The sequence below is a fragment of the Etheostoma spectabile genome, chromosome 1 (genome assembly GCF_008692095.1).
Source record: "Etheostoma spectabile isolate EspeVRDwgs_2016 chromosome 1, UIUC_Espe_1.0, whole genome shotgun sequence".
NCBI classification, from domain to species: Eukaryota; Metazoa; Chordata; class Actinopteri; order Perciformes; family Percidae; genus Etheostoma; species Etheostoma spectabile.
The window spans coordinates 960,322-985,854 of NC_045733.1; the positions used below are offsets into that span (position 1 = coordinate 960,322).

General features: G+C 39.8%; 1 protein-coding gene across 1 annotated transcript in view; it reads right to left on the reverse strand.

Moving 5' to 3' along the window:
• Positions 1–25,533, reverse strand: part of mdga1 (MAM domain containing glycosylphosphatidylinositol anchor 1) — a 174,922-nt gene that overhangs the window by 19,695 nt on the left and 129,694 nt on the right. The window contains exons 10-16 of the mRNA XM_032515287.1: positions 22,903–23,169; positions 22,611–22,759; positions 13,542–13,722; positions 13,392–13,415; positions 10,976–11,128; positions 10,686–10,847; positions 1,154–1,284 (exon numbers count right to left, since the gene is read on the reverse strand). Of these exons, the coding sequence (XP_032371178.1) occupies positions 1,154–1,284; positions 10,686–10,847; positions 10,976–11,128; positions 13,392–13,415; positions 13,542–13,722; positions 22,611–22,759; positions 22,903–23,169 (1,067 nt within the window). The remainder of the gene's footprint in view (positions 1–1,153; positions 1,285–10,685; positions 10,848–10,975; positions 11,129–13,391; positions 13,416–13,541; positions 13,723–22,610; positions 22,760–22,902; positions 23,170–25,533) is intronic.

The window sequence follows — 25,533 nt, forward strand, 5'->3', positions numbered from 1 at the left end:
GACATTCAGCAGAAAATGAGCTGAATGTTCACTCAAAGGCCCTCATTTATCAATACTTCCCTCAGTAATAAAATGTCAAAATGCTGTATAGTGCTCACATTTATTTAATAAAATACACCCCATGGGTTTAATCTATATTCATCATATTTTGCATTGGATTTCATTAGTACTACTATTACCACAAATGAGGCTTGATAAATAATAATGTGATACCATATTGATTTCAGTGGGCAAACTCTCTCATTGCTAACATCCTGAAACTCAGTGGCTGGCAGGGGCACTAACAGGGCAGATGCTTGCCAACCGAGAGTACTTTTTCTAACCTTGCTGCCACTCCACCACTATAAATCTTCCTTTATTTCTAATTCCTGTTGACACTGTGCCTCCACCAAGGAACAGGAAAGAGAATTTGGATATGTGTAAACTTTGACATCACTCTATAAGAGGTGGCAAAAGTAAAGTTTATCTGATTCTTTGGAGCTTTAAATGTCACTGTTGAGAATTTCTTGTTTAAAATTAATCAAATTTCAAGCAGAGTTTCAAGCCAAATTCTTCCCTTGATTCCCAACAGAGTATACACCCCCTCCTGTTCTATCTACGCTGCAGTGGAGGCCTTCCTCTTGGGTAAAGACACAGTAGAGAAAAAGTCTCGGAGATGAGGGAGATGACAGAAAAAAAGGAATACAGTGAACATAAAAATCATATTATTCCATTTTTTTCTTTTTTCTTCTTCCCTGAGAAAGACAAAGCAGACCTGACAATTCTGTCGGAATGTGTTGGAAATTAACCCTCAAGAGGCCAGCGCTGGAGGCTGATTTTAATTCAGAGGTTAAGATCTTTTAACATTAGGAAAACAGTACTCAACTCTTAACAGTTGACCGGGTCACAAAATATGGCCAAATTATGCACATATCATCTGCTTAGTGTAGCTGAAAGGGCAGGGGGAGTGTTATGAGTATTCACAAGCTCTTAGGTTTCATCCTCTGGTCTATTTCACCTTCTTCTGTTCTATGTATTTCTATAACGACAGACATATTCTAAAATTTGATACTGCTGGTTTAAGATTACTAGCACCTTCTTCACTTTTGTACAATTAATTTTATAATTTTGTTATTGTCTATGTCGGTAAGAAAAGTAATAGCCAAGCCATTACCTGGAAGGGTCCACTGGGGCTGATGTCACAGAATGCTTTCTTCCAGTCTGGGCCCTGATGACCAGATATCCCCCACACCACCGTGTCCACAGCTGCAATACCTCTCACTCTCAGAAGAACATTGAGAGTGCCTGTTAAAAAGATGCATACACACAGACAGTATGGATCATTAGAAACTGTCTGTAAGAAAAGACTGATACTAAGTTATGTTAAGCTTGGAACAAACTAACAGATAGACAGAAGGTTATTGAAATCTAAAGGTGAAACATTTACTGTAAACATAACCCACACGTAATGACTTATATTCACCAACATAGACATATTCAATTCAATTTTATTGTTATTGATATAATGTGCAGGCACATACATAACGCAATGTAGATCACTGCTTTCCTACAAAAAGCGCACATACACAGTAGATTTAAAAAATGAAAAATTAATCTTATCCTTCAGTCTTGACAGTAAGAAAGTAGTGCATACTGAATGAATAAATTAATACAGTAGACGCACTGAACAAAAAGGCTGTGATCAGATCTAATCAGTTCAGATGCCTCAATCTAAACTGTAACTGGCCTAACAATCCTGTGTGTCCAACTCTTTATCATCTACATCAAGATAAGTGACCAAGTAAGAATAGGTCCTACAGTACTTATAAAAATGTAAGTGATTGTTTGCGGTCCCAAGAGAAACGGAAGGTAATCGATTGTGACCACTGCTTTCATCCTAGTTTTCAAGCTAATTCATGTCTTACAGCCCCACAGCAATTTACTGTACGAGGAGCAAGCTCTGTTCTGCCATTGTCATTTATATAAATTCACCCAACATCACTAAATATCTAGCTGGCATCAATGTCACCGGGACCAGACCTTGGGTCTATGTAAAAAGATTATCCGTGGATTTGTATGGGTTGTTTAGTTCTGTATACAATTGTATACAATGCCCATTATCTCTAAGGCTCTCTGGCTAAAGTGCACGTTAAATTAACACCCAAAAGGTTTCACAAATTAAACAACAAATGGAGTAACAAAACTGACAACAAATAATATAAAACATTCTGCCTGAAGGTAAATAAGTGCAAATGAATTCAAATGATTAAACACTCACCCACCCATCCACATAAATGGTGTGGCGGTGGAGTGTGTGAACTGTTTCAAATTCCTGGGTATCCACATCTCACGGGACCTCACCTGGACGACTAACTGATCCAAACTGGTCAAGAATGCCCACCGGCGTCCTTTTAGCATATGTTATTTAATCCTACTCTAGCACATGTTATTTAATCACTGCTTAAACTCTTCTGGTTAGACATTAACTACATTTCGGTGCTCTGTATTTGTGACATGTGCAATGACAATAAAGTTGAATCTAATTTAATCTAATAAACGCAAATTGGCTTAACTCAAAATACTAATATGTACCAAAATAACAGAGCTCAAAACCTCATTACCTACAGTTACATATTGACACTGTCCTGCTAACACTCATTCAACACTAGCATAACATACAAAAAACATTTCAACATGTCACACTCTTTCACACACTTGCACTTAACAGCAACGCTTATTGACATGGCGTGACCAGTGACCACGACAAGTTAGCAAGTGACCAGAAACGTGTAACTACTTTTAATGGTATCTTTCTCATCACCATGTACGCGCTGCTGGCTGGCTAATAATCTTAACAATATTTTGATCAAGTTGAGCTTAGCGTTAGTTCATGCAGGACACGGCAGTCATGCGCCTGCTAATTGAATTATCATTCCTATCAGACACACACCAATCACAACCATTCTCACATCACGGCGATCCTTTTAAATGTGACTCCCTCCTCGCTGATCTCTGCTACACTGACGGTGCTTCACTTACTGATGCTGCTGGCAATACTTTGCCTCCACCACCCCAGCTTCCACCTTTCTAGTTCAGAGTCCTAACATGCATCAAAGTTTAAAAAGGTTTTAAATGTCTTTCTTTTGGCTCACTCTTGTATACAGGGGGGTTTGTGCATGGTGCTCCCTTCCTCAGCTCATGCTGCTTGGCTTGTCCAGGGACCATTATCAAGAGCCATCAGCGCCAAGCATAGCTGTATTTCCATTTGTTGCAATAAATGGTTAAATCTATGTTGAGAGTGTTCCTGACTGAAAAGGCAGATAGAAAATTAATCATTTATTTATACAAAATCTAAGTCTAAGCAACAGAATGCACCGCTATACTTGGGTTTGAGCAACACGTTTGCCACATCATAATTAAATTTGTCCCGAAACGTTGTCAGATATGACATTTATTTTTGGTTTAAATCTTTAAAATGCAATTTGTAAGTACTTTGGAAACATGACATAAAAATGACTGTCCTTTTCTTTCACTCTCACTCTCACTATCATTCTCACTCTCACTCTTTCTCACTTTAACTCTCTCTCACTCTCTCACTCTTACTCTCTCTCTCTCACTCTTACTCTGTCTCTCTCTCACTCTTACTCTTACTCTTACTCTCTCTCACTCTTACTCTTACACTCACTCGTTCACTCTTACTCTCTCTCTCTCTTGCTATCTCCCTCTCTTTCTTTCTCTCTCACATCTATAAGGTGTGAGAGAATCATTTATCTTCTTAATGATCCTCAGCCTGCTCTTAATTGGAACATTAACCAACCACCAGTCTCTTAAACAAATACGCAGGCAGGGGGCATGGTATCTGTGTGTTATATCATGTACATATGAATGTACAGTATGTGTGTGGACACACAATGTGTGCGTAGCTGTATGCTTGCGCATAAACACAATTGTCATTCTGTTGCATGTGCGTTTATTTTTGAGCTAATGTTCTGCAAACCTTAAATTAAGCAGCAGGCTGGCAGTAAGTAACTTCCCACTCTGTCACAAGAGAAGTGTGAATTAGGAAAGTGTAGCGTTTGATTGTTAGCATGTGCCAGATCCCACAGCCTTTCTCTTTATGCATCCATGGCCTTTTGCCTACGCACAACGATGAACGGAATAGTGTTGTATGGCTTGGTCTGAGCCACTTTGTCTCCTTGCCATTTACAGAGCCAGGGATGTGTATGAACACTGGCCTTTTTTTCAGCACACACAAAACAGAGCTTGTGGACCGTGAGGAGATGTATGCTGAATTTGTATGGATTAGAATCACAGACTCTACCTTTAAGCACATGTAAAGGGATCAAAATAGAAAAAAGGCCCAAGGCATTCTTTTTGCAAAAAAATAAATAAAAAGCCTCTTTTAAATGGCTATTTCATATTGAAATCCTAGTAAATACAGAACTGGGCAGCAACCCACGTGTAGCAGACTACTACAAACTACTTTCTTCAGGGTGTAGTCCTAAAGACACAGTTTTCCTTTAGTACACAACATGGGCCTTTTCCATTTCCCAGTTTGTACATCCCCGATTCCTCTCCTCGATTCCCCTCCTCTGGTCTTAGTCCCACCCACAGGAGATTCAAGCGAGAAGTTGAGGAACAGGCGAGAGAGAGGAGTCGAGGCAACAGCCATTTAACAAACAAGATACAGCTCTGCCTCCGTCCTCAGTTTTGTTTTTAATGTGCTAAGACTTTGATATGAAACATTTTTGAAACAAAATTTTGTTTTTGTTTTTTGAAAAACAAAAATTGTTTGCAAAAAAAGGGCCAAGTGTTTTGTCATGTGGTGGGCATATCTGTATGCAGTAGTGAGAAAGAAGCAGTGGGAAGCAAACTATCAATCCAGTTAGAAACACGTTTGTATTTAAAAAATGTTTTTATTAGCCTGTAACCATTTCTACATTTACAAATAAAAATGTTTGACATTCTTAGTACCCAATGTACATGCACACTAATTTATTGAAACATGACTTTTAGGTCAATTCAAAGATGTGCTTTTGTAAGATTTGTCAAAACCAGTGGTGTTGCTACAGTTCAGCATTGTGGGAAATACGCTTATCCACTTCTTTGCTGGAAGATGTCACGATCCATAAACCATATATTGGTCCGTTCACTATGAACTTACAAACAGCAGCTGGTTAGCTTAGTTTAGCATTAAGACAAGAGAACCTCACGTCATCACTATGAAGTTGCCAGGTTACCAACATAGCCTCCAGGAAGTCAGTCTGCCTAGCCAAGAAACAGTCCTGCGTTTACAGTGGTTCCTCATAAAACCATTCCTTGTCATTTTTACACTTCAGTTTTTTTATTAGACAGACAAGATATAATGGTGTTAATTAGTGTAAATTAGACGTGCTGATAGGTGGATTTTGTTAATTTCAGATCAACCCAGCGGTATCCGTCTTTATGCTAAGCTAAGCTAACTGGCTGCTGGTGTCTTTTTGAACAGACATACTGTATATATATGAAAAAAGTATTTTCTTCTCATTTAACTCTCAGCAAGAAAACAAATAAGCGTATGTTCCCAAAATGTCAGACTATTGCAACAGCACACAGCAAACAGCAGATTGCTACTGGTAAAAATGACGTACTGATAGAGAGTCATAATAGCAACATAAAAGAGTTGCATGCAACTGTTCATCACATTGAATTTGAAAGGACCTGGGCACCAGAGCACTGTAGTTATATAACGGAGAGAAACATTGGCTAATGCTGGTGTAGCCCCCTTTCACCTGTGCAGCCTCTTTTTCTCTCTCTCTCTCTCCTAACTCTGTAGCACAGTCACCTCCTACACACACACACACACACACACACAGAGGGAAGAGGACTCTGATAAGCAGTCTATTACTTGGACAAAAGTAAAGCAGAGTATGCTGGTAAGAGTGTTACAGAGGCAAAGGGGAAGGCACAGCTCTATCAGCGCTACGTCTCTCTGTAGAATTGTGAGTTGGGAGAACAGCAAAGATACCAAAAAGTAGGCCCGCATTGGATCTCTTGGACCTCTGTCCCTCTACTGCACCTAAATAGGGTTCATATCCTGTTTGCCTCTGATTGTAGTGCTGGTTAGCCAGAGAGTCAAAGATATACTAAACTGTGCACTAAGAATTAAGGTCTGTGTTCTGGCTTCTGCCACCAAACAACAACAAGCTAAACGTTCTGAGTAAATAACCAATTTAGGAGCATGAGAAAAAAGACAAATCTAACTCTAACCTTGCAGGACAACAAGCGAATCAAAATGGTTTCCTGAAAATGAGAATCTAAAACTAAAACGTTAGTAGGGAGACACTTTTTAAATGGTAAGTAACGTTAATACTGCTAACTTGCCACATAGGCAGTGGCACCCCATTCCTTTTCCACACAGACCTGTACACATCCATCCAGCAAACTAAAAGCCTAATTAGTAAAAGTGTAATCCGAAACAAGAGGTGCAACATTTCAATAACCTCAAACTCCAATATGCTTTCCATCACTGAAAAGAAAACAATTCAGTGGTTCCAAGTAAGCTTGCCAGTGGCTCTTTGCAATCCTGAGCCAGTCTAAATTACTACCCAATACCAAACAAAACTAATTAAATGTTGTTTATTGTTGCTGCAAGCAAGCCCTGGGAGAAACATTAAGGTAAACAACAAAACATATCACATGGGGAGGTCTTTATTTACGGCGCTAGCCTGTTTCAAACCTAAAATCCAAAGTCAACGAGCATTATGCTTTCTTTCCTCATTTAGCAAAATGTTGTAAAGATACTTGTTTCGTATTAACATAATTTCATTATTACACAACAGCTAACATTTGGGGTTCTGAAAAGAGCAACATTTCAACAGCATTTCTAAAATTTTCTTTGGGTCAAAGTATCTGAATGCTTTTGACATATACAGCTCTTTCAACATTTTACAGTGCTTTAACACTATATGTGATCGAGTACAGTGAAACTAGTTAGAGTGCTTCAGCCTAAAGCACTACTTCTTGTATCCTCTGACTATTTCTGAACATTAACAAGTTGATGGCCTCTCCTGCAGCTCTCTGTTTTAGCCTCTATTTTCCACCGCCCTTCTATATCTCCTTACCCCTCTTTGCTCTCGCTTCTTTACTTGTTGCACGTCATTTTTCTCAGTCTGTCTCTTTTTCCTACCATCCTCTTTGCTTTCTGTCTCTCTTTCAATTTTTCAATCTCTTTCTCTTTCTCGTTGTCTTTCTGTCTCTGTCTCTCTCTCTCTTTCTCTCTCTCTCTTCATTAAGCCTCCTTTTTTCTTTCCAAGGCTGGCCCACCCTCATCCTCCCCTCACTCTTCTCGTCTCATCTCTCCTCTCACTGACCCCCTCTGTCTTATCCTCATCTTGTCTCTTTTCATCATTAAGAGTCACACTGTGTCCCCCTGGCAGGAGTGTGAGCTCTGCCAAGGTAAAGCAATTAAAGTGACAACAGATTGGAACATACTGGGAGAACAACAGAGTAAATTGAGAGAGGGCTTGTAGTAGAGCTGGGCGTAACTGGTAACAGAACGCACTAATTGTAGAAGAAAGCGCTGTGTGACGTGATGTAGCATTGTCTTGTCTCACTGTTTTGTTGTGAAACACCAACAAGACATTGAACAAAATGCACAATACAATTGCTGGAGTATCCACCACAGATAACACATGTGCTTTAAATTGTAACATGCAGAATCATGTAATATGAAAAGAGAGAAGGAGGAAGGAAAATTATTTCACTGTGCAGATGGTATACCCAGGCTTGGATAACCAAATAATTAGAAAAGTAATACATAACCAGTAATGTATAAGGGAAGTAGTAATATTTTCTTTTTTGATTACATCTATTCCAACAGTAGGGGGGATAAGAATTCCAAAATTCACATGAAGCTAGCACTAATATGGTATACTTATAAAATCATGTACATATAAATCTGTAGGCAATCCAGGCAATTATCTGATGGCAATTTAGCTTTTTATTTTTTTTAAATCTGCATTCTTATGCAGATATCTGTTTATAGAGACACCATCTCTCAACTCCAATTCCATTCTTGCGTCTCAAGTTGCTAATCGGAGCCGGCACCAGGAAGATCTAGCCTTGGTCTGGATATCCGCCTGCTGCACTGGGGAGCCCAAAATATTGGCCGTTGGCCCCTAAGGCTTAATCGTCATCAGATTGATAGCCAATAGGTACTGCCCACTTAGACATTCAGCAGGTACACCGTAGAAAGGTATCCCATTAGAGACATTTAATCATCTTTAAGCTCTAGTTTGGTATATCACCTCTACGATTTGACATGTGCAAATCGTTGTCTATCTCACTAAATATTGTCACTGCCCGAATGCAGATGAGATGATAATTATTAACTTTTTACTGTGTTTGATCAATGACTGAATACTGATTAGGCACTTCATACTCTAATCAGTGGTGCAATCAAGTGAAAAAAGGAAACAAACCTGGGACAAGGGATACACCAATGGTTGGAAACAAGACTAAAGTCTTGGACATGACTGCTTTCGGCATCAGAGGACTTGCAAGCATCGGTCTGGCTTGCGTTTCCATATCAACCTTTGAGATTGTGGATTTTCTCCTTTAACAGTCCGGCTCTAACTATATTTTGAACTTCATAAATTTCTGCTGTTACTGTCCTGCCAATTTTTCTTTTTTTTTTCTTCTTCTTCTCTGACTTCTCTTTTTTAGCAAATCAGCTGGAGGTGCATTCACCCCCAACTGGACAAGAGAGTGGAACAAGTGCAGCCTGCGCAGTACGCATGTTGTTATGTGTACAGTAGGCATGGTCACCTTTTTTCATCTGCAAGCGGTACCGTCACAGACACGCAGTCAACAGCTTCATGCCACGTGAACCAAACTGGACCTTTCCAGAGATGTGCACATTGAATGTCTAAATTAAGGTTCAGCATTTACAGCCATGCTATAGTGGGTCTGTAAGGATATACTTGCATAAAAGCTCAAATCAACATGCTAACATGCTTACAAACAGGGGCGAAGCCAGATGTTATAAACATTTGTGGCTTAGACCAAACCTAGGGGGGCCTGGGGGGCATGCTCATGCTGTTCTTTTTCCATTTAAAGGTAGCTAATTGTACAATTTTTCAAGCAATATCATAATAGAATGCCTAAAAATCCTTAAACCATTTGCAATAGTTGCCAAGGAAAAATTGAGTGGGATTGTTGAAAATTGGGAATAAGTAAGTTGTTAATGGGATACTAGTGGGTACCTATGTAAACCATTTTATTCAGATATCTGGAAGTGAGAGATCGTTATTTTAAAAGTGTGTTTTATATGTTTCAGATTATACCAATATCTAGCTTCACTCTAGTTTTAAAACGGAGCCCGCTACATCATCTGAAAGACAGCAGTTAGCCTAAAAGATTTGGGTTTTTTGAGAAAACATTTAGGGCTGAAGCCACTGGTAGCACTGAAAAGTCAGAAGATCCTGATTTGTTAGAATGCGTCCTCTAGGGACCTTGACTATCTGTAAATTACATGGCGTTACATCCAATAGTTGATGTTTCACTCTGAACTATTAATGTCATCTCATGGTGGTGCTAAAGGAAAAGTCAGGGGATCAAAAAAATTAGGACTCATTCGGGACGATTAATGTACACAATTGCATGGCAGCCCAATGGATTGTTGTTTAGATATTTCAGTCAATACATTTCAGCTCACCAAAATTGTGAACTGACATTGCCATCCTTCAAGCTATACAACTAGCATGGCTAAACACTTTGTGAACGTGAAGCAACTGAATGAGCTTCTCTATGTCATACAATATTTCTTAAAATCTCCACCTAATTCGCTTATTCATTCAGTTAAGAATACATAAGTATTACCTATTCATATCTGGATGTGCACACACACATGCACAAACACACAGAGTGCCTTTTTCTACACTATAACATCCTTTGGAGACAGGGCAGGTCAGAATGTAACAAATGTTACAGTGAAGCCTGCATGCTTGAGCTACGGACACATAAATCAACACTGTGTATGTGTGTGTGTGAGTGTATCTGTGAATAAATGTGAGTGTGCCTTCATGTATTTGCAACATTTACTATACTATATGTTTTTCATGCCTGTGTATACAGTATGTGTGGGTGTGTGTTAAAGTGTGTGAGCAGGTGTGTAGGCTATAAGATGTATGAATTCTAGCTGTGTGACAGAGCATATTATGATGAACAGCTCCCCCAAATGACTGATTGTGTCTAGCCACTGCCATAAATCACACACCCACTGCCCCCTTCAGCCACCTCCAAACACACACTGAGGCAGAGACAGAAACATACAAAAAACAGAACTCTGGTAATTCTCTCTCTCTCTCTCTCTCTCTCTCTCTCTCTCTCTCTCTCTCTCTCTCACACACACACACACACAGCTCTGACAAGCTCTACAAGCGAGGGTCAAGCACAGAGTTCAACTTTTGACACAAGCCCAGCGATATGAGAACCCAGACTGTATCGAGGGTCAGCAGGCTCTATACTGTATATCCATGTGTGTCATTGTGTTTCTATGGACGCTGTCAAATGGTAGAAGACAATGAGTCTGTGTCTGTGTGTGTGTGTGTGTGTGTATGTGTGTGTGTGTGTGTGTGTGTGTGTGTGTGTGTGTGTGTGTGTGTGTGTGTAAGTGTGTGTGTATGTGTGTTTTTATGAGCGTTATTCTCCACTATATTACTCACCAATATGTTTTCCCTTCATGTGGTAGTAGAAAGAGACACAGTATGGGATTCTGCTGGAGCCCTTTGGGCCCCTGACTGACGTCAAATTAAAAAGTGGAGAAAGCAGACGAGCCTTGTCCCCCTCAACACGTGGCCGTGATGCTTCAATGTACATGTAGTACCCTGAAACCAACAAGACAACGCTCTTATTGTCTGGAGTCTTGAATGCAACACAACATTGAATGATTTGACGTGATTATGAATTGTGATTGTGCATTTGTGTAAATAAAAAGATTCTCCAGTTTTATCACCTTCTTTTGTTCCACTGCGGTCAGTCTCGGGGCCGGTATTTGCAGATCGCTTGGGATTCTGCGTCAGGTGATTCTGTCTCGTCCAGTCAAAGACATCACTCCGGCTTTGAGAGAAACCACAGATCCTTTCATCCTCAAAACCACACACATGGTCTGGGATGTGTGAGAGGAAACAAGGGATACATACATTACATTGGTGACATGTCGGGCAGTTGACATTACAAACTACAGGGAACATCCAGTAATCTACTGTTTTTTTGACTCAAACAACAATATAGCTGTATGATAACCTCTGTAATATGCATTTCAAATGTGAAGATCAGAAAGCCAGGTAATTACTGCCAAAGTGATGCCCAGCACCATGTAGGAGGCAGGGTGTATAATGTGAAACTTAAAGTGGCTTCCACATATAACGCATATTCTGATGCATGACTCCCACATGCAGAACATTTTAACAGTAACTAACTATATTAGGTCAGGCTGTGTCAAATGTAAAAGCAAAACAATAACAAAACAGAAGAAATGCCTTTATGAAAATGTTTCACTTTTACAAGATTTCTGATGAAATAAGACACTTAGCCTGGAGATATTCTAAAAATACCCCACAGTGGAGCACGATTATCAGGGGAAGAGTTGTTGACCTACTGAACCCTGTTTTACACTACAGGGTGTTCTTAGTCTTTATTTTCATACGACTTTGTTGACACTTTTCAGGCAGTCAGATATATTGCTACTACTAATTATGAAAATAAAGAAAAAAAGATTTAAAAAAGGATCTCATGTGAAGAGAGCTACAACTTTTCTAAACGAGGAAAGTGGGGGCTTACATTCATGGGTAGGTAAATGGTAAATGGACTGTGCCTTTCTGCCTTACCAGACACAGCGCTTAACAATTTTGTCTCTCACACACCTATTCATGAACCGATGGTGGCGGAGCTGCCATACAAGGCGCTGGCAATCAAGGGTAAATTGGGGTTCAGTATCTTGCTCAACACATCGGTATGCAGACAGGTAGAGCTGGGGCTCAAACCACCAGCATTTTGATTAAAAGGTTTGTGAGCAAAGTACTTGAAACTTATTTTATTTTATTATCAAAACTATGTTACATGTTACCTTAAACCTGTGCCTCCTTTTTCTCTGTGTTAGCCTCATTCACTAACTCCTGCTCTCTTCCTGCCTCTCATCCTCTCTCCTGCTATCCTTTTCTCTTTCTCAGTCAATTGGATGTTGTCTATTTTCTTCATTAAGAGACACGCAGCATTTTTCTGGCAGGAGTGGCAGTTGGCTCCACCAGGACGAGGCAATTAAAACAACAGCAGATTGGAACAGACTGCGAGAACAACAGTGCAAATTGAAAGGAGTGCATGTAGTGGAGCAGGGTGTGAATAGTAATAGATTAGCTCCCTGAAACAAAGAAGCACGCACAAGCCATCCTTGTGGGTAACGCGAGCCATATGCATCTGCAGCAGACTGTGAGAGTGGCCAGAAAGCTTTCACGGAGTCTGTCAGCTTGGATGGTTTTCGATAGATGTTGTGCTCACTTGCCTTGATTTTCATTTGTTTAGTAAGCCTCTGATAATGGCAGAGCCCTCCAGATGGGCCAATGAAGTGGAAATCACCATAGAGAGAAGCCCCTCTATCTGTCATAACAAGACAAGAGGTCTTCCTCAAAATATACATATATGTTTTCCCTTCCCGAGGTATGTGGAAATATCAAACAGCCAAAGTCTGACTCCATATGGATGAGAAAAGATTGTTTGTTTTGTAGGCTGCATCTGATCATAGCTTTATTGTCGGTATGATGCAAATTCAAATATCCAGAAAGTATCAACAGCCGGTTAAGACCGTCAGATGGGAAAAAGTAAACCTGTGCATTTAAATGTATTGCATGCACATAATGCAGTACACCTACTCCCTCCATCACTGCTAAGATGAGTTCTGGCAGTTCATTCAGGGAAAAAATGTTCTCTGCAACAACCCATACAGTGACATTCTCAGAACTGACATATTCTACTCTTGCTTGGGTTTCTTAATAACAGATACACCATACAAGATCCATACACCTCACACTCTTTGGGGCAGCTGTGGCTAGAGAGGTATGGAAGGGGACATCCATTAACCACTTACATTGCATACACCAGTCTCAAATCCTCCAATCACGACTGCTCTTTGATGACATTTCAAATGTCATAGACCTGCTGCCAGCCATCAGTTGCTTTCTTGCATCCAATTGTGGAGAAGAGTGGGGTAAACTCTCCTCCCTAGCAACAAAATTTAATCTTGACAAATGTGTGTTGATATTGCTTGCAGCATGCAAGGTAAATTAGCTTTCATCAAAATTCAACCCTGTCATCAGTCACGTCATAAGAACAAGTAGAGGATGAGCAGCAGATGGTAGTTAAGAGAGAAGTCTCACCTGAAGGTCTTGGGTAGGTGTAGGCTGTAAGAAAATAGTACTGATTAACACACACAATCCACTTAGGTTATAAAATGTACATACATGGAAATGAAAGATAAAGATATCACAAAAACCATGTTTGATAAAACGGTTTTAAATAAGACTCACGTTCTGAGTACTGTATGATGCGACTGACGTAGTCCCCGGTGCTGTAGGTGGTGATGGGGGCCAGTCGGACCTCGTAGGACAAAGGGATTCTCAGGTCTGATATGGTGTAGGATATCAGCACGCCCTTCTCCGGCTCCTTGCCCTTGAGGTCTATCTGCTTCGATAGCAGGTTCTGCTTGTTCTAGATTTGTACAGATGAACACAAACACAAGCAGGGAAGATGCAAACCTGTTAGAATGTTTCCTTCCAAATATTCAAAAGCTTGCAAAAAGAAGCAAAAAGACAAATACACAAAGCACACAAAAAAGATGATCACCAGAAAATGCGGCAAATCTGACTAAGAAGCAGAAACACTAAGTGGGCGTTGTCACTACTGTCAGGCATACCTCCCATCATTTCTCCTTTCTTCATATCATCTTTACCCTCATCTCTACTACTTCATGTTGACACGCTCAGGTAATAAAACTCAACCCCAGTAACAACGCAAAGCTCCGGTTTATCTCCGATCTGAAGGGTTTTCGCTGCAATATTAACTGCTCCTACAGTATAGTGTACGACTGCTGATACACGTTAATGTAATTTTATGTAAACAGGTAAACAAAGTCAAACTCATGTTAAAGATCCTATATTATTTTTCTTTGCAAAAATAGTGTCTGCTCAGATATGATTACAGCATGTCATAAAACACTGATCATAGATATTTGCTTATTGTTTTTGAAGCAGTTTGTGATCCAGTCAACAAACCTGTGTTATTTTACTAAGCAAGCACTGATCCCATAAGAACTCAATACATATTACTGCAATGCTGGAAATTAAAGACATATTTCTTTCACTGTGCAACCTACCACCATCAAATCCCGCCATCCTTCCATAAATTGAATTGGCTGTACATTACAGGAATTAATATGCAATTAAAAATTGTTATGATGTTTATCCAGTCCAGTTGTTGTCTTGTTATTTTTTGAAAGTTAAGTTTGGAGTATTTTTTTTGTTAGCACCACTTTAAATAGATCTATTGCTGTGCTATTCCACCCACGGAGAGAAGGATCCATTAGCTGTGTATCTGCCTCTGATCCCAGCTACTTAAAGACCTGACAGTGAGCTCAATCTAATGCATTAGGTCAGCCACTCCACCATAACACCTTAGTACACCCACAGCATGCCATTATCAGGTAATGCATGCAGCAGAAGTGTGTGTGTGTGTGTGTGTGTGTGTGTGTGTGTGTGTGTGTGTGTGTGTGTGTGTGTGTGTGTGTGTGTGTGGTGTGTGTGTGTGTGTGTGTTACATGTGCTTTTGTGTGTATGGTTAATATCTACAGCACAGAGCTGGATGAAGGTTGACTACAAAGTTGATAAACGTAAATATGATTAATCAAAAAAGTTATTATAACATATGTTTGTAACATATATGTCTATTCCAATTTTGTGAAGTAGTACAGTTTGCAAAAAAACAACAAAAACAAAGTATAACAAAAAAAAGGATTCAAATGTTCATGCTTGGTGTTCTGCTTCGACTCAGGTCCTGCAGTCCAAAGAGTAAGGGTTTGGCAGTTTGGTAAGGCATTGATGCATCCCATAACTTTCCTTATAATTGCTACAGTACTGTATGCTCTGACATCGCCATAATAAAATCTGCTTTTCCTACTGTCCTCTGACAATCATTGAGGTGTGCTATTCCCATTGGATGTCTACTCACCACCACAAATTCAAACGTTGCTAGACTGAGCTGATCATTTCTATTGACAAGACCATGGTGACTCCTGCCTAGGCTGCAAAGAATTTGGTATGACTCCAATTATTGTGCGAGTCCCATATGGCAGCCACAGCCCGATCCATGTAAGTTTGTGCTGTGCAACATACTTGGAATCAAATCCTACCTTCCTCACCAGGCCCTATGCCACTAATGGCTGTTAAATCTTCTTTTCTCAGTGCCAGTCCGGCTGTTTCTATTTTTCAGTTTCTCCAACTTTTTGCCCCCTCTCTTGCCAGTCATGGAACATCCTTCTCACGCCTAACACAACAGCAGGTACCCTTCAATGCAGTCAAAACTATTTTTTATACAAAATTATTCTTATATTTCAAACATAAAAAACATTTCTTTCCAATAAATAGTACGTCCCCCTCTCTAATTCACATGAATTGTTCCAAAAATCCTCCCATCTGCTCGGTAAGTAATATTTTCCTTTTCCCAGCAAACTGCTGCTGCGGTTAAAAAGTTCTGCATTACGGGCCTGGCCTTTGCATAACAGGACTCATGTTTGCTTGTACTGCAGTTGGAGTGATCTAGACATTTTTTCTCAGTCTACTATTGAACTCAGTGAATTATGACTCTGGTTTGCAGCGTCAGCTAAACTGAAATTTAAAAAGGAGAGACTTAACAAAAGACTTAGTAGCAGAATGTTGAACAACAGTCTACTGCATCTTTCAAAGGAAAGACAGCAAAGAGACCTTTTGGTTTAAGATACCACCACATCAAGGAAAGGTCACAGGTTTTGATTTCTAAAACAGGAATGTATCTTGTTGAAGACAACTTATCAGGTTGAACTGAATCTGCCAATATGACAATTTTTTGGAGTTTGTTTTGGTAGTGTACTGCTAAGCACATTATTCATTGTTGACATATTCTGTATTACTGAAGGCTTCCAGTGTATCTGCAGTGTAAGAGATTTGCTCAGCTATTTGCTCTGTTTCCACCATAACTGACAACATTAACTCATACCTTATCATACAGTGTATAATATTGTGCATGGTAGTTACATAACGAAATGTATTTTGCCCTTTTAATGACCATTTACACTCACATTCATCCATATAAACATTTACACACTGCTCACACAGTGTATGCATAATTTTGTGAAATATGTCAGGAAAAAAAAGCTATGCTCATGTAATATGCATAGACTGTGTTAGCAGGAAGAGATGAGTTAATAATGCTAAGGAGCCAAAGCCTTAGAAGTAAATGGAAAGTGCTTTCTTCATGAGTGGACAGAGTCTGTGTACACACGCACACACATTTGTTTTGATCCTCATTATTGTGTTTGGAATACAGACAATAGAAAAAAATAACTAGACTAAAAGCATGCAGAACCACACACACACACACACACACACACACACACACACACACACACACACACACACCTTGTGGACCCCAAAGCACACACTGGATCAATAAGGTGCTGAAGTGAGACTGAGAGGAATTCAGCAGGTAAAAGACTCCATCTCCCTGCCGCTGTCTCTGTCTGTCCAACATATTTATAGAAGCAGAGAGGTGGTTGGTTAATAGACTGATATGGAAGTCCATATAACTCTTGACGTGACATGTGTGTCACGAGAGAGAGAGAGAGAGAGGGAGAGAGAGAGAGAGAGAGAGAGAGAGAAATTTGGACTGATGGTGTGAGGGGATACGGCCTCTTCAAACATTAAGTTAACGTTTCTATTTTCCTCTATTAATGGATCTCTTTCATTACTAATCGAGCAGTTCACTGGGATTGTGTGTGTGTACATGAACAAGTCATAATGCGAGTGTGTCTGTATGTGCTTGCATAGGGCAAGTGCTGTCTTTGTGGCCTAGTGTGTGGATATACGAGTATGTCTGGATAGTGGGGTTGGTTTTGTACATGCATTATTCATACATTTGATTTAATGTACAACCCTAATTCATTATGAATATTCTTAATTTCTCATATATATGATAATGGGGATGTGTGTTTGCACAGGAGTGTTTGTGTGACTATGTCTCAGTGCAGAGAGAACCCGGGTGTAGTTATGATCTAAAGCCAGGTCAGCTGCTAGCCACACTAATTCAGTGATACACACAATACACAACTCCATAACTGCAGGCAGACGAGTGGTCGATATAGGGATGAGGTGGAAAGATTGAGAGATGGGATAAGACAGTGAAGAGGGAAGATGGAGAAAAAAAGTAGTGAGAAATTGGGTGTAAAAAAAAACAATGAGGTGTGACAGTTTTCCAATCTCAGTGTCCGTGCAGTATACAGAATGTGTACATTTTGCATAGTACTTGCTGCATGTGCAGTTTTATATTGTATGTCTGTATCGGGATAGTACAGTTCAATGGCATTGTATTGTAACACACTAGTTAGTACAAATCACACAGAACATATTCCTTACTGTAAGCATCAGAATAGATGAAAATGGCAACAGCCTGCAAGCTCTGATAAGAACATTTCAACACGTTCACTAGGCCCACTATAAGGGAATTAATTACTCAAAAAATTATACTATAAAATGTTTTTACACAAACTATTGCTAAACAAATGCTGTCGGGGTCATTGAACAAACTCGTCACTGTGAGTTCTGACAGAATTCAAGGCAAATTTTAGAGGAGGTAAGATTGCATTTGAGTAAAAAGAAAGATGAGGCTCGAAGTGCGAGAGGTGAGAGAAAAAAGGAGAGAGCAGGTAGGAACATTCCTCGCAGATAAGTTGGTCGGGGTGTTGGATGGGTCAAACAACACAGGACTTTCACCCCGGAGACAGGGGATTGTGTCCCGTGTGTTGCAGTTCCCTTCCGTGTAATTCTCTTCCTAACCCCAGCAGTCACGTTGTTGTTGGCGTGTCCTGCGTGTGACGGTTACTTTCCCCGTTCTTTTTTTCCTAACCACAACTGTCCCGTTGTTGTGGCCGGTGTGTGGCAGTCCATTTCCCCGTTGTTGCGTCCCCCAGAGACTGTGGATTGTGTCCCGGAACAAGTTGTTGTCATGTCCCACATGTGGCATTTCATTTCCCCGTTGTTGCGTCCCCCAGAACAACCCAGTGTCACGGCAGTTCGTGAAATAGTTACATTCAGAAATCATGACCTGTACACATAATAGACAAAAAGTCCATGACCTGTACACAAATCAATAAATCAAAAAAACATGACCATTTCACAAACTGGCGTGAGACCGGGTTGGGATTTCTCTCTTTTCGGCCAGATGTCTGTTACCTTACGCTTTCTTTGTGTTGTAATTTTAAACTCCGGCCGATATATGAGGACTATGGTTAACTGCTCCTCAGATCTCTGCAGGGTAAATCCTAGCTAGCTAGACTATCTGTCCAATCTGAGTTTTATGTTGCATTACTAAAACAACCTTTGAACATACACATTTTCCACCAAAACAAGGTTCTTCATGAAGCTCCTAAAGATGACCCTCCTAATAAGTTAAGTACATGTGAATGCAGCATGATATGTACAGGATACTCCACTAAGCAATGCACTGCATTAATAAATAAGGTGTGACTATGGAGACTGACAGCTTCCTATGCCAGTGCGCCTATATAAAGAAAAGTTTTTGAAATGAGGTTTAGTAAATCTCTCTCTTGTTGCAAAAAGGTAAAATCATTCCATGTTAATTATCCGTCAAGAATCAAAGCACTCATTAGGAATCCATTGGGGTGGTGGCTGGGGTTTGAAAAGGGGTGTAAGAACAACTTGATGAAACAAGGAGGTCCTGTCAACCATGTTAATTCCTACACAGGGAAACCCCCTGCAGGGAGAACAAAACTAAATGAAGAAGTGTAAAAGGGAGATTTCACAGCCTATCAATGATTTCTGGAGCAAACCATGTAATCACACACACACACACACACACACACACACACACACACACACACACACACACACAGACACACACACATACACACACACAGAAATGGACATATGCAATGCCCGATTAATATACACTAACTCCGAATTAGAAACACACCCACTTAAAGAGCAACAAAAAGCAAATGGACACACTTTATGAGCAAAGGTTATAGGCATGATCTCAGACCGAAGAGCACTGCTCTATATGAACTGATCTGAGTCCTCCTTTATTCCCCTCTGTGTCTGGATTTCTCCCTTGAGACCCCCTACATAATTTTGCATGTGCTAAAAAGATAGAGTGTCAAGGCGTTAAGAGGGTGAGCTGGAGCGAGTGTTGCAGAAATAGATGGGTTGTGAAATTGAGATGGTATTACATTTGAATGTTCTCGTACTCTATTTAATAGTTGAGAGGACCAGTGAGATTCACTGTTTTTCTTTAATTTGCACTTATTTCTCTCTTTCGCACCATTTCATTCGCTTCCCTGCTCACTCTCACCCTCTTTTCTATTTTTCCCCTCATTTTTGCCGCTCTCTAATGCACACGTAAAAATATGCAGGTAAACACCTTAAAATAAATTAAAGTTTAACAGCATTTAAGAAGTCCTATTGCCGTTTAATTTAACTCATTATTTTAACACTGTCAGCATAACAACTCAAAGCAACTATTTATCAGCCCTATTTCAGTTGTCACGGTTCACTCAACATTAAATGCCATTAAGTCTGCACTTATACACACACAGTAGTACCTCAGAGCGGGAGGGAAAGCGTAAGAGAAAGAGAGATGGCGAAGAAAGAAGAAGAAATGGGAAAAGAAAATGGAAGAAATGCTGTGTGAAATATTGGTAGACGGACAGAAGACAAAGGAGAGAGAACAATAGAGAGTTAGAGTGAGAGTTTTCAGAGAGCTGAGGCATGCAGTCAAATGTGCATCTTAGGAAGGCCAGTGCTCATTTTCTGTCTCCCTGTAGTCTTACTTAATGAGGTAAGCTGCCAAGTCTTAAAGTAGGAGGGGAATTAGCTATTCATCCACACAAAAGCAAGCTGGCAGACCCTGCCTTCCCTGTGTTTCAGTGTCTGACACACACACACACACACACACAAACACACGCACGCACACACACACACACCTACCCCAAGCCAGTTGTGTATATTTTATTATTATCTTTCCTGTCTTCTGACTCAAGGCCAGTAATCTATGAATAGATGTTTGAAACAAAACAAGAGGGTGGCCTGAGTTTGCTCTCCTACTGTGGACAAACGTTTCCAACTTCAGATAGGGGCCCGCCCAGAGGGCTCTAAAGTGGTTAGGTTTATAGCAGGTTTAGTTGGCGTAAGCAGCAAAGCCTATGAGTTTCTGGAAGATATAAACCTTAAAATCAGTAATTAAATCAGTCATTACTTGTAGCATTAGTCTGTATGTGTTTACGTACTGAATGTATTTGTAATGCAATAGCTATGTGTGCATGTTCCTTCAATGTTCCAGGTCAAAAAAAATGTATGCTGTACATACTATCACCCTGAGCATATCTACATTGTTTACCAACATACAATCTACTTAAGGTGAATGGAACTGTTGAGGTGTAATAGGTTATTTCAGTGCATGGTAATTCTAAATTCAAGTTTGTGACTGCAAGACTAATTCAACATCCCGCACAGGGTTGTGAAAATGAAGTCATGTTAATGCAAAGTCAATCATTTGAGGACAAGATAAAACATAAAATACCATTAAAAATGTCCTCTTCTAACTGTCTCTGGGCTGAATACTGGCTAAAATGAGAGAGGTTGCAGGGGAGGCCTGGTCTTGTTGAGTTTTTGTTACAACACAGTGAATACATTATTGTCTGTTTGGCACTCAAAGCTAGAGTTTTGAGGTGACAACAAAGTAATTGCATGTGGCAAGTAGTCCTGTACACCCTCTAATGGGGCTTTTTAGAGCTGGCTACTCAGCATCAAATCTCTTGGTGTTGGAAAGTGGAAAATGAAGCTTGTGTTTGATACGACTGAGTGATGAAAGCTGAATGATGTGGCTATTCATGAAAACAGAGTAACAAGAAGAGAGTAGACAATATACTGTAGGAGATGAGAAGGAGGAAAAACTGAAAAATGGGGATCATTTAGGCTGATTAAAAAAAAATCTGAGAAACCTTAAGATTAGATACAATTAGATAAACACAATTTAAGTATCAAACTGAAAATTAAATCATAATCATACAAAAAAAAATATAATAAAACGTTGCATAATACAAGTAATGTTTGTGCCTGCTTATTTCTGTCAACTCTGTTTTAGTGAAAGCACTTTGAGGAGTGCTCATTGCAAAAGGACTTTCCAATGAACTGGAATATGAAATCTGGTTATGAATTGCATCAGAATGATCTGTTTATATATTGAAACTGCGTTATTTTTCATTAAAAAACTGTAGAGAACCAAAATCATTAGCCTCACAAAAAGAAGAGAGGAGAGGAGAGGAGAGGTTGTGACGTTGTAATTCAGTGCAGGTCTCCTTTTATTGACTTCACACACCTGGAACTCCCCAAGCTCATGAAGCTCCATGTGAGCTCCATCAACTTGAGCCTCCATGTTTGCTTAGCATACACACTTCACTACTTACAGACTTGTGCGTATGTGTGTTCCTATCTACACAAGTTATGTGTTATGATTTTGGTATATTGCTTTGTTTTCTGTTCCTGCTTCTCTGTTTTTGGTTCTGTCTTGTCTCCTCGTGTTTGTGGCCTAGTTTCCTCCCTGGTCTTGTGTTGTAGTTTCTGTGCTGTGTTCTCTTGTAAGTGTATGCATGTTGTGTTTCCTGTTTTATTTTGATAGTCTGGTTTTCTGTGCTGTCTTGTCTCTAGTTTTACTACTGTCTCTAGTTTTTTTTTTCCTGCCTTTGTGATTGTCATTCCCGCCCTGATGTGATTCACTCTGTGTTTCATCTGTTCCTCGTTTGCTCGTTACTTCTTGTATTCCTTTCTTGTATCCTTTATCTCTTGTCAGATCATTTTGTGTGTTTGTTTGTTCCGGCCAGTGTGCATTCCAGTCTCTGTGTCCCTGAGGTATCTGTGCTCTTGTTCCTGTTTTCGGTTTTCCCTTTTTTCTCTTTGGCCCTCTTGGATTTTGGACAGTGATTTTTTTGTATGCCTGTTTTATTTTTATTTTTATAAATCCTCAACTAAGTACTCTCCTACCTGCCTGTCGGTCTCTGCGTTTTGGTCCTCACCACCTTGAAGTGCAACATTATGAGCTTATTCAGTCAAGGCAATAACATACTTTGGAACCAAAGCCAGACTAGTTCATGAAAGTGTACTTTATTTCTGTGTGTGTGTGTATTGGCTCAGATTAGTTTGGGTGGGGGTGTGGAATGTATACTTAAGTATGTGTACAGTATTTTCATGTCTCCATGTGTGTTTGTATATGTTAATTTTTGAATATAAAAGAAAATAAGTGTCATCACAAAAAGTATTTGAACAGCATTACTTTACCTTTCGGACATTAATCCAGTAGCCTATGATGCGATCTGTGGCCTCAGGATCTTTCTGGGTCCACTGTAGGTTGTAGGAATAGTTGTTTCCTTTTAGAATTCGCACTGGGTTGGGTGTGTCAAAGTAGAACTCAGCATTGTAGGGTTGTGCTGTGGGATAGAGAGCGAAATAATGCTGAAAATGACACAACTGCCCCATGTTGACTATGACTAATAAACAGTAAATAGATGAAGATAGAGATAAATTAGTTGCCACAAATAGATAACAAGGCATTTTTGTCATGTTCACTCACCAGAGACATTAAATGTGCATATTGATGTCCCTGCGCCATTGCTGACTTGACACTCATAAGAGCCGTTGTTGGTGGGTTCCAGCTTAAACTTTAACTCAGGCGTCTCCTTCAGGTCTGGCATGGGCATGCGGATGAAGTCGCCATTACGGAACCAGCGGATGTCTGTTAGGCGTGGCGGGTTTGCCCGCATGACCGTACACCTCAGGGTCACCATCTGATAGTTCCTAGAACGTGTGTCCTGGAAGACTGGGTCCAGTATGGGAGGATCTGCGGAGACAACAGATTTGAGTTTTAGTCCATTTCAAACATTTGTTAATTTCAGTTTTTTAGACATTGTTTAGCCGGCAATGTCAATTAAGTGTTCTGAGGTACATGAGCAAAACTATGACATTTGTAACTGGTTTCACATAATCAATTTCTACTTAAAAATCACAATCAGTTTTTCACATGCCAAACCAATTGTTCCTAATGGTTTTCCATTTTAAAATCTATTTCCATCATAAAGGGGAAGATGGAGATAAACTGAAGCAGAAGAGTTTGAGAGGGATAGTTCAGCTTAGAGATGTAGACAATGCAAAATGGACTGCCACAGTGTACATACATCACCATCAACCATATCTAATTTTCCCTCCATTATCTGTTTGTTCTATGCAGCATAAATGCCCTCACAGCATCAGTTTTAACAAATAATCTGACACAAAGCAACTGTTACTGACACAGGGGATCAGGCATTTTTGTGAGGCACAGTTCCATCCCTGCTGTTAAACTATCCTAACCAGCTGTAATGAACCTGTCAGCGGGGATGTGTGGCTCTGCGGTTAATTGACTGACTAGCTATTGTTGCCCTGGGGTCAGCCAGGACACAAGACAGCCAAATGACTCTGCCACAAATCAACAGCCAGCTAGTTCACTCCTGGCTAATCATGTAGATAATATACAAGATGCTAATGGTGATATGGCTGTACTAACATTGATGAGATCTGGTGTTAAGGCCCCTAGAGGTGAAGTAGCACAACTAGAGTCCCTTATGAATCAGGTTTATCAGGCACAGATGTGTAATTATAGTCTAATCTGTGCTATGCCTGTAATTTAGACAGATAATTCCAGGAATTAGCTACAAGGAGGAGAGGAGGAAACAGAAAGATAACTTTAGCAGTAGAGGAGGAGACTGACATTGACTGAGAATACAACTGTAACCATCCAGTAATAAAAGCAATAAAAGAAAGACATTCAGAGAGGAATGAAATCATAGTGATCTGATGACAAATTATTAAGATGTTTATCAATTGATAGAGGAGGTGTCTATGAACTCTTGGTTTGAACATGAATTCTTTAAACATAAACTATATCTTTAACTTGTCTTTTTATTAGAATGTGTTATGGCCATTGCTTAAATTAATTGTATTCTTGCTTTTAAATGTTTCTTTGCCTTTATTTTACTTAGTTTTACCCTCTAAGCAGCTTTTTTTTTAATTTGATTAGTCTCAAATTATTTTACTATTCACATTTGTTTTGTATTATTAGCTTGTCAGTCATCTTTAAGCCCTTTGAATTGCATTAAGCTGTATAAGAGATGCTGTACAAATAAAGGTTTAATTGATTGACGCTATGATGGCCCAGGTTGTGATAATGCTCATACTTTATTTCATTTTAGGAGACAACAACACTGTATGGCTATTACATTGTTACATAGTTAAAGTAAATAACCCTAAAGATAATACCTAGTTAACACTGCTGATGTTAAATCTTCTTGTGAAATCTGAAGCTCAGCAATTCTCTCGTGGGTAAATCTTTTTATTGTTTATTCTTTTGCTATTGATACAGGTATACACAGACATACCAAATCCTTGTGTGGCATCACAGTTTACCATTCTGTGCTTGCTCTCCAGTCAGAGGAACATGAGTAAGCTCCTGCATGCTAAAAAGACTGGAAACCACCGTAACATTTAACTTCTCAGCTTCTGTGTTGTTTTTAGTCCCATTATGTGGATGCAGCATACGGCTTCCCACTTTCTTATATGTAGAATATAAATGTATTAATTCAATGCTCTGTGTCCAGTCATTATTATGTCTTTTGACCCCTTGAAATGAATGTGTTGCCTACATTTCCTGCAGCCAAAACAGAACCAGGGGTTTGGAGCTGAGGAATTGGTGAGTGGTCAAAGGTCACACAGCAATCCTATGGACTGATTAGTGTATGGTCGCATACCCTGCTCCTGTTTATGGACACACATATGCATACTGATGGCTATCTGACTTTGGAAACAGGTGGCAAGGGTAAAGAAAAGCAGGCAAAACTGTGGAGCGATGGTGATAGAAGTAGGGAGGAGGGAGGGAGGTGTGTTGTGAGCTGGTTTGTGAGCAGTTTATAAATCATTCGATCCCCAGCAGAACGTGGTAGACAAGTTATTACAATCCCCTTACCTGACCTTAAGTATTTATTTCAACAATTATACAAGTTTCTTACCGCTAGTCACTTTTTGCTGTCATGGGGCTACTTAAATTTCTAACCCAACTTTTCAAATTCTGTGGAGTATTGTTTTCACATTCATTTGCTACTCATTAGGCACTCACAACATCCCACTGCAATGTCTCATAGTCAGAAGACCATAATCCACGTAAACACACCAT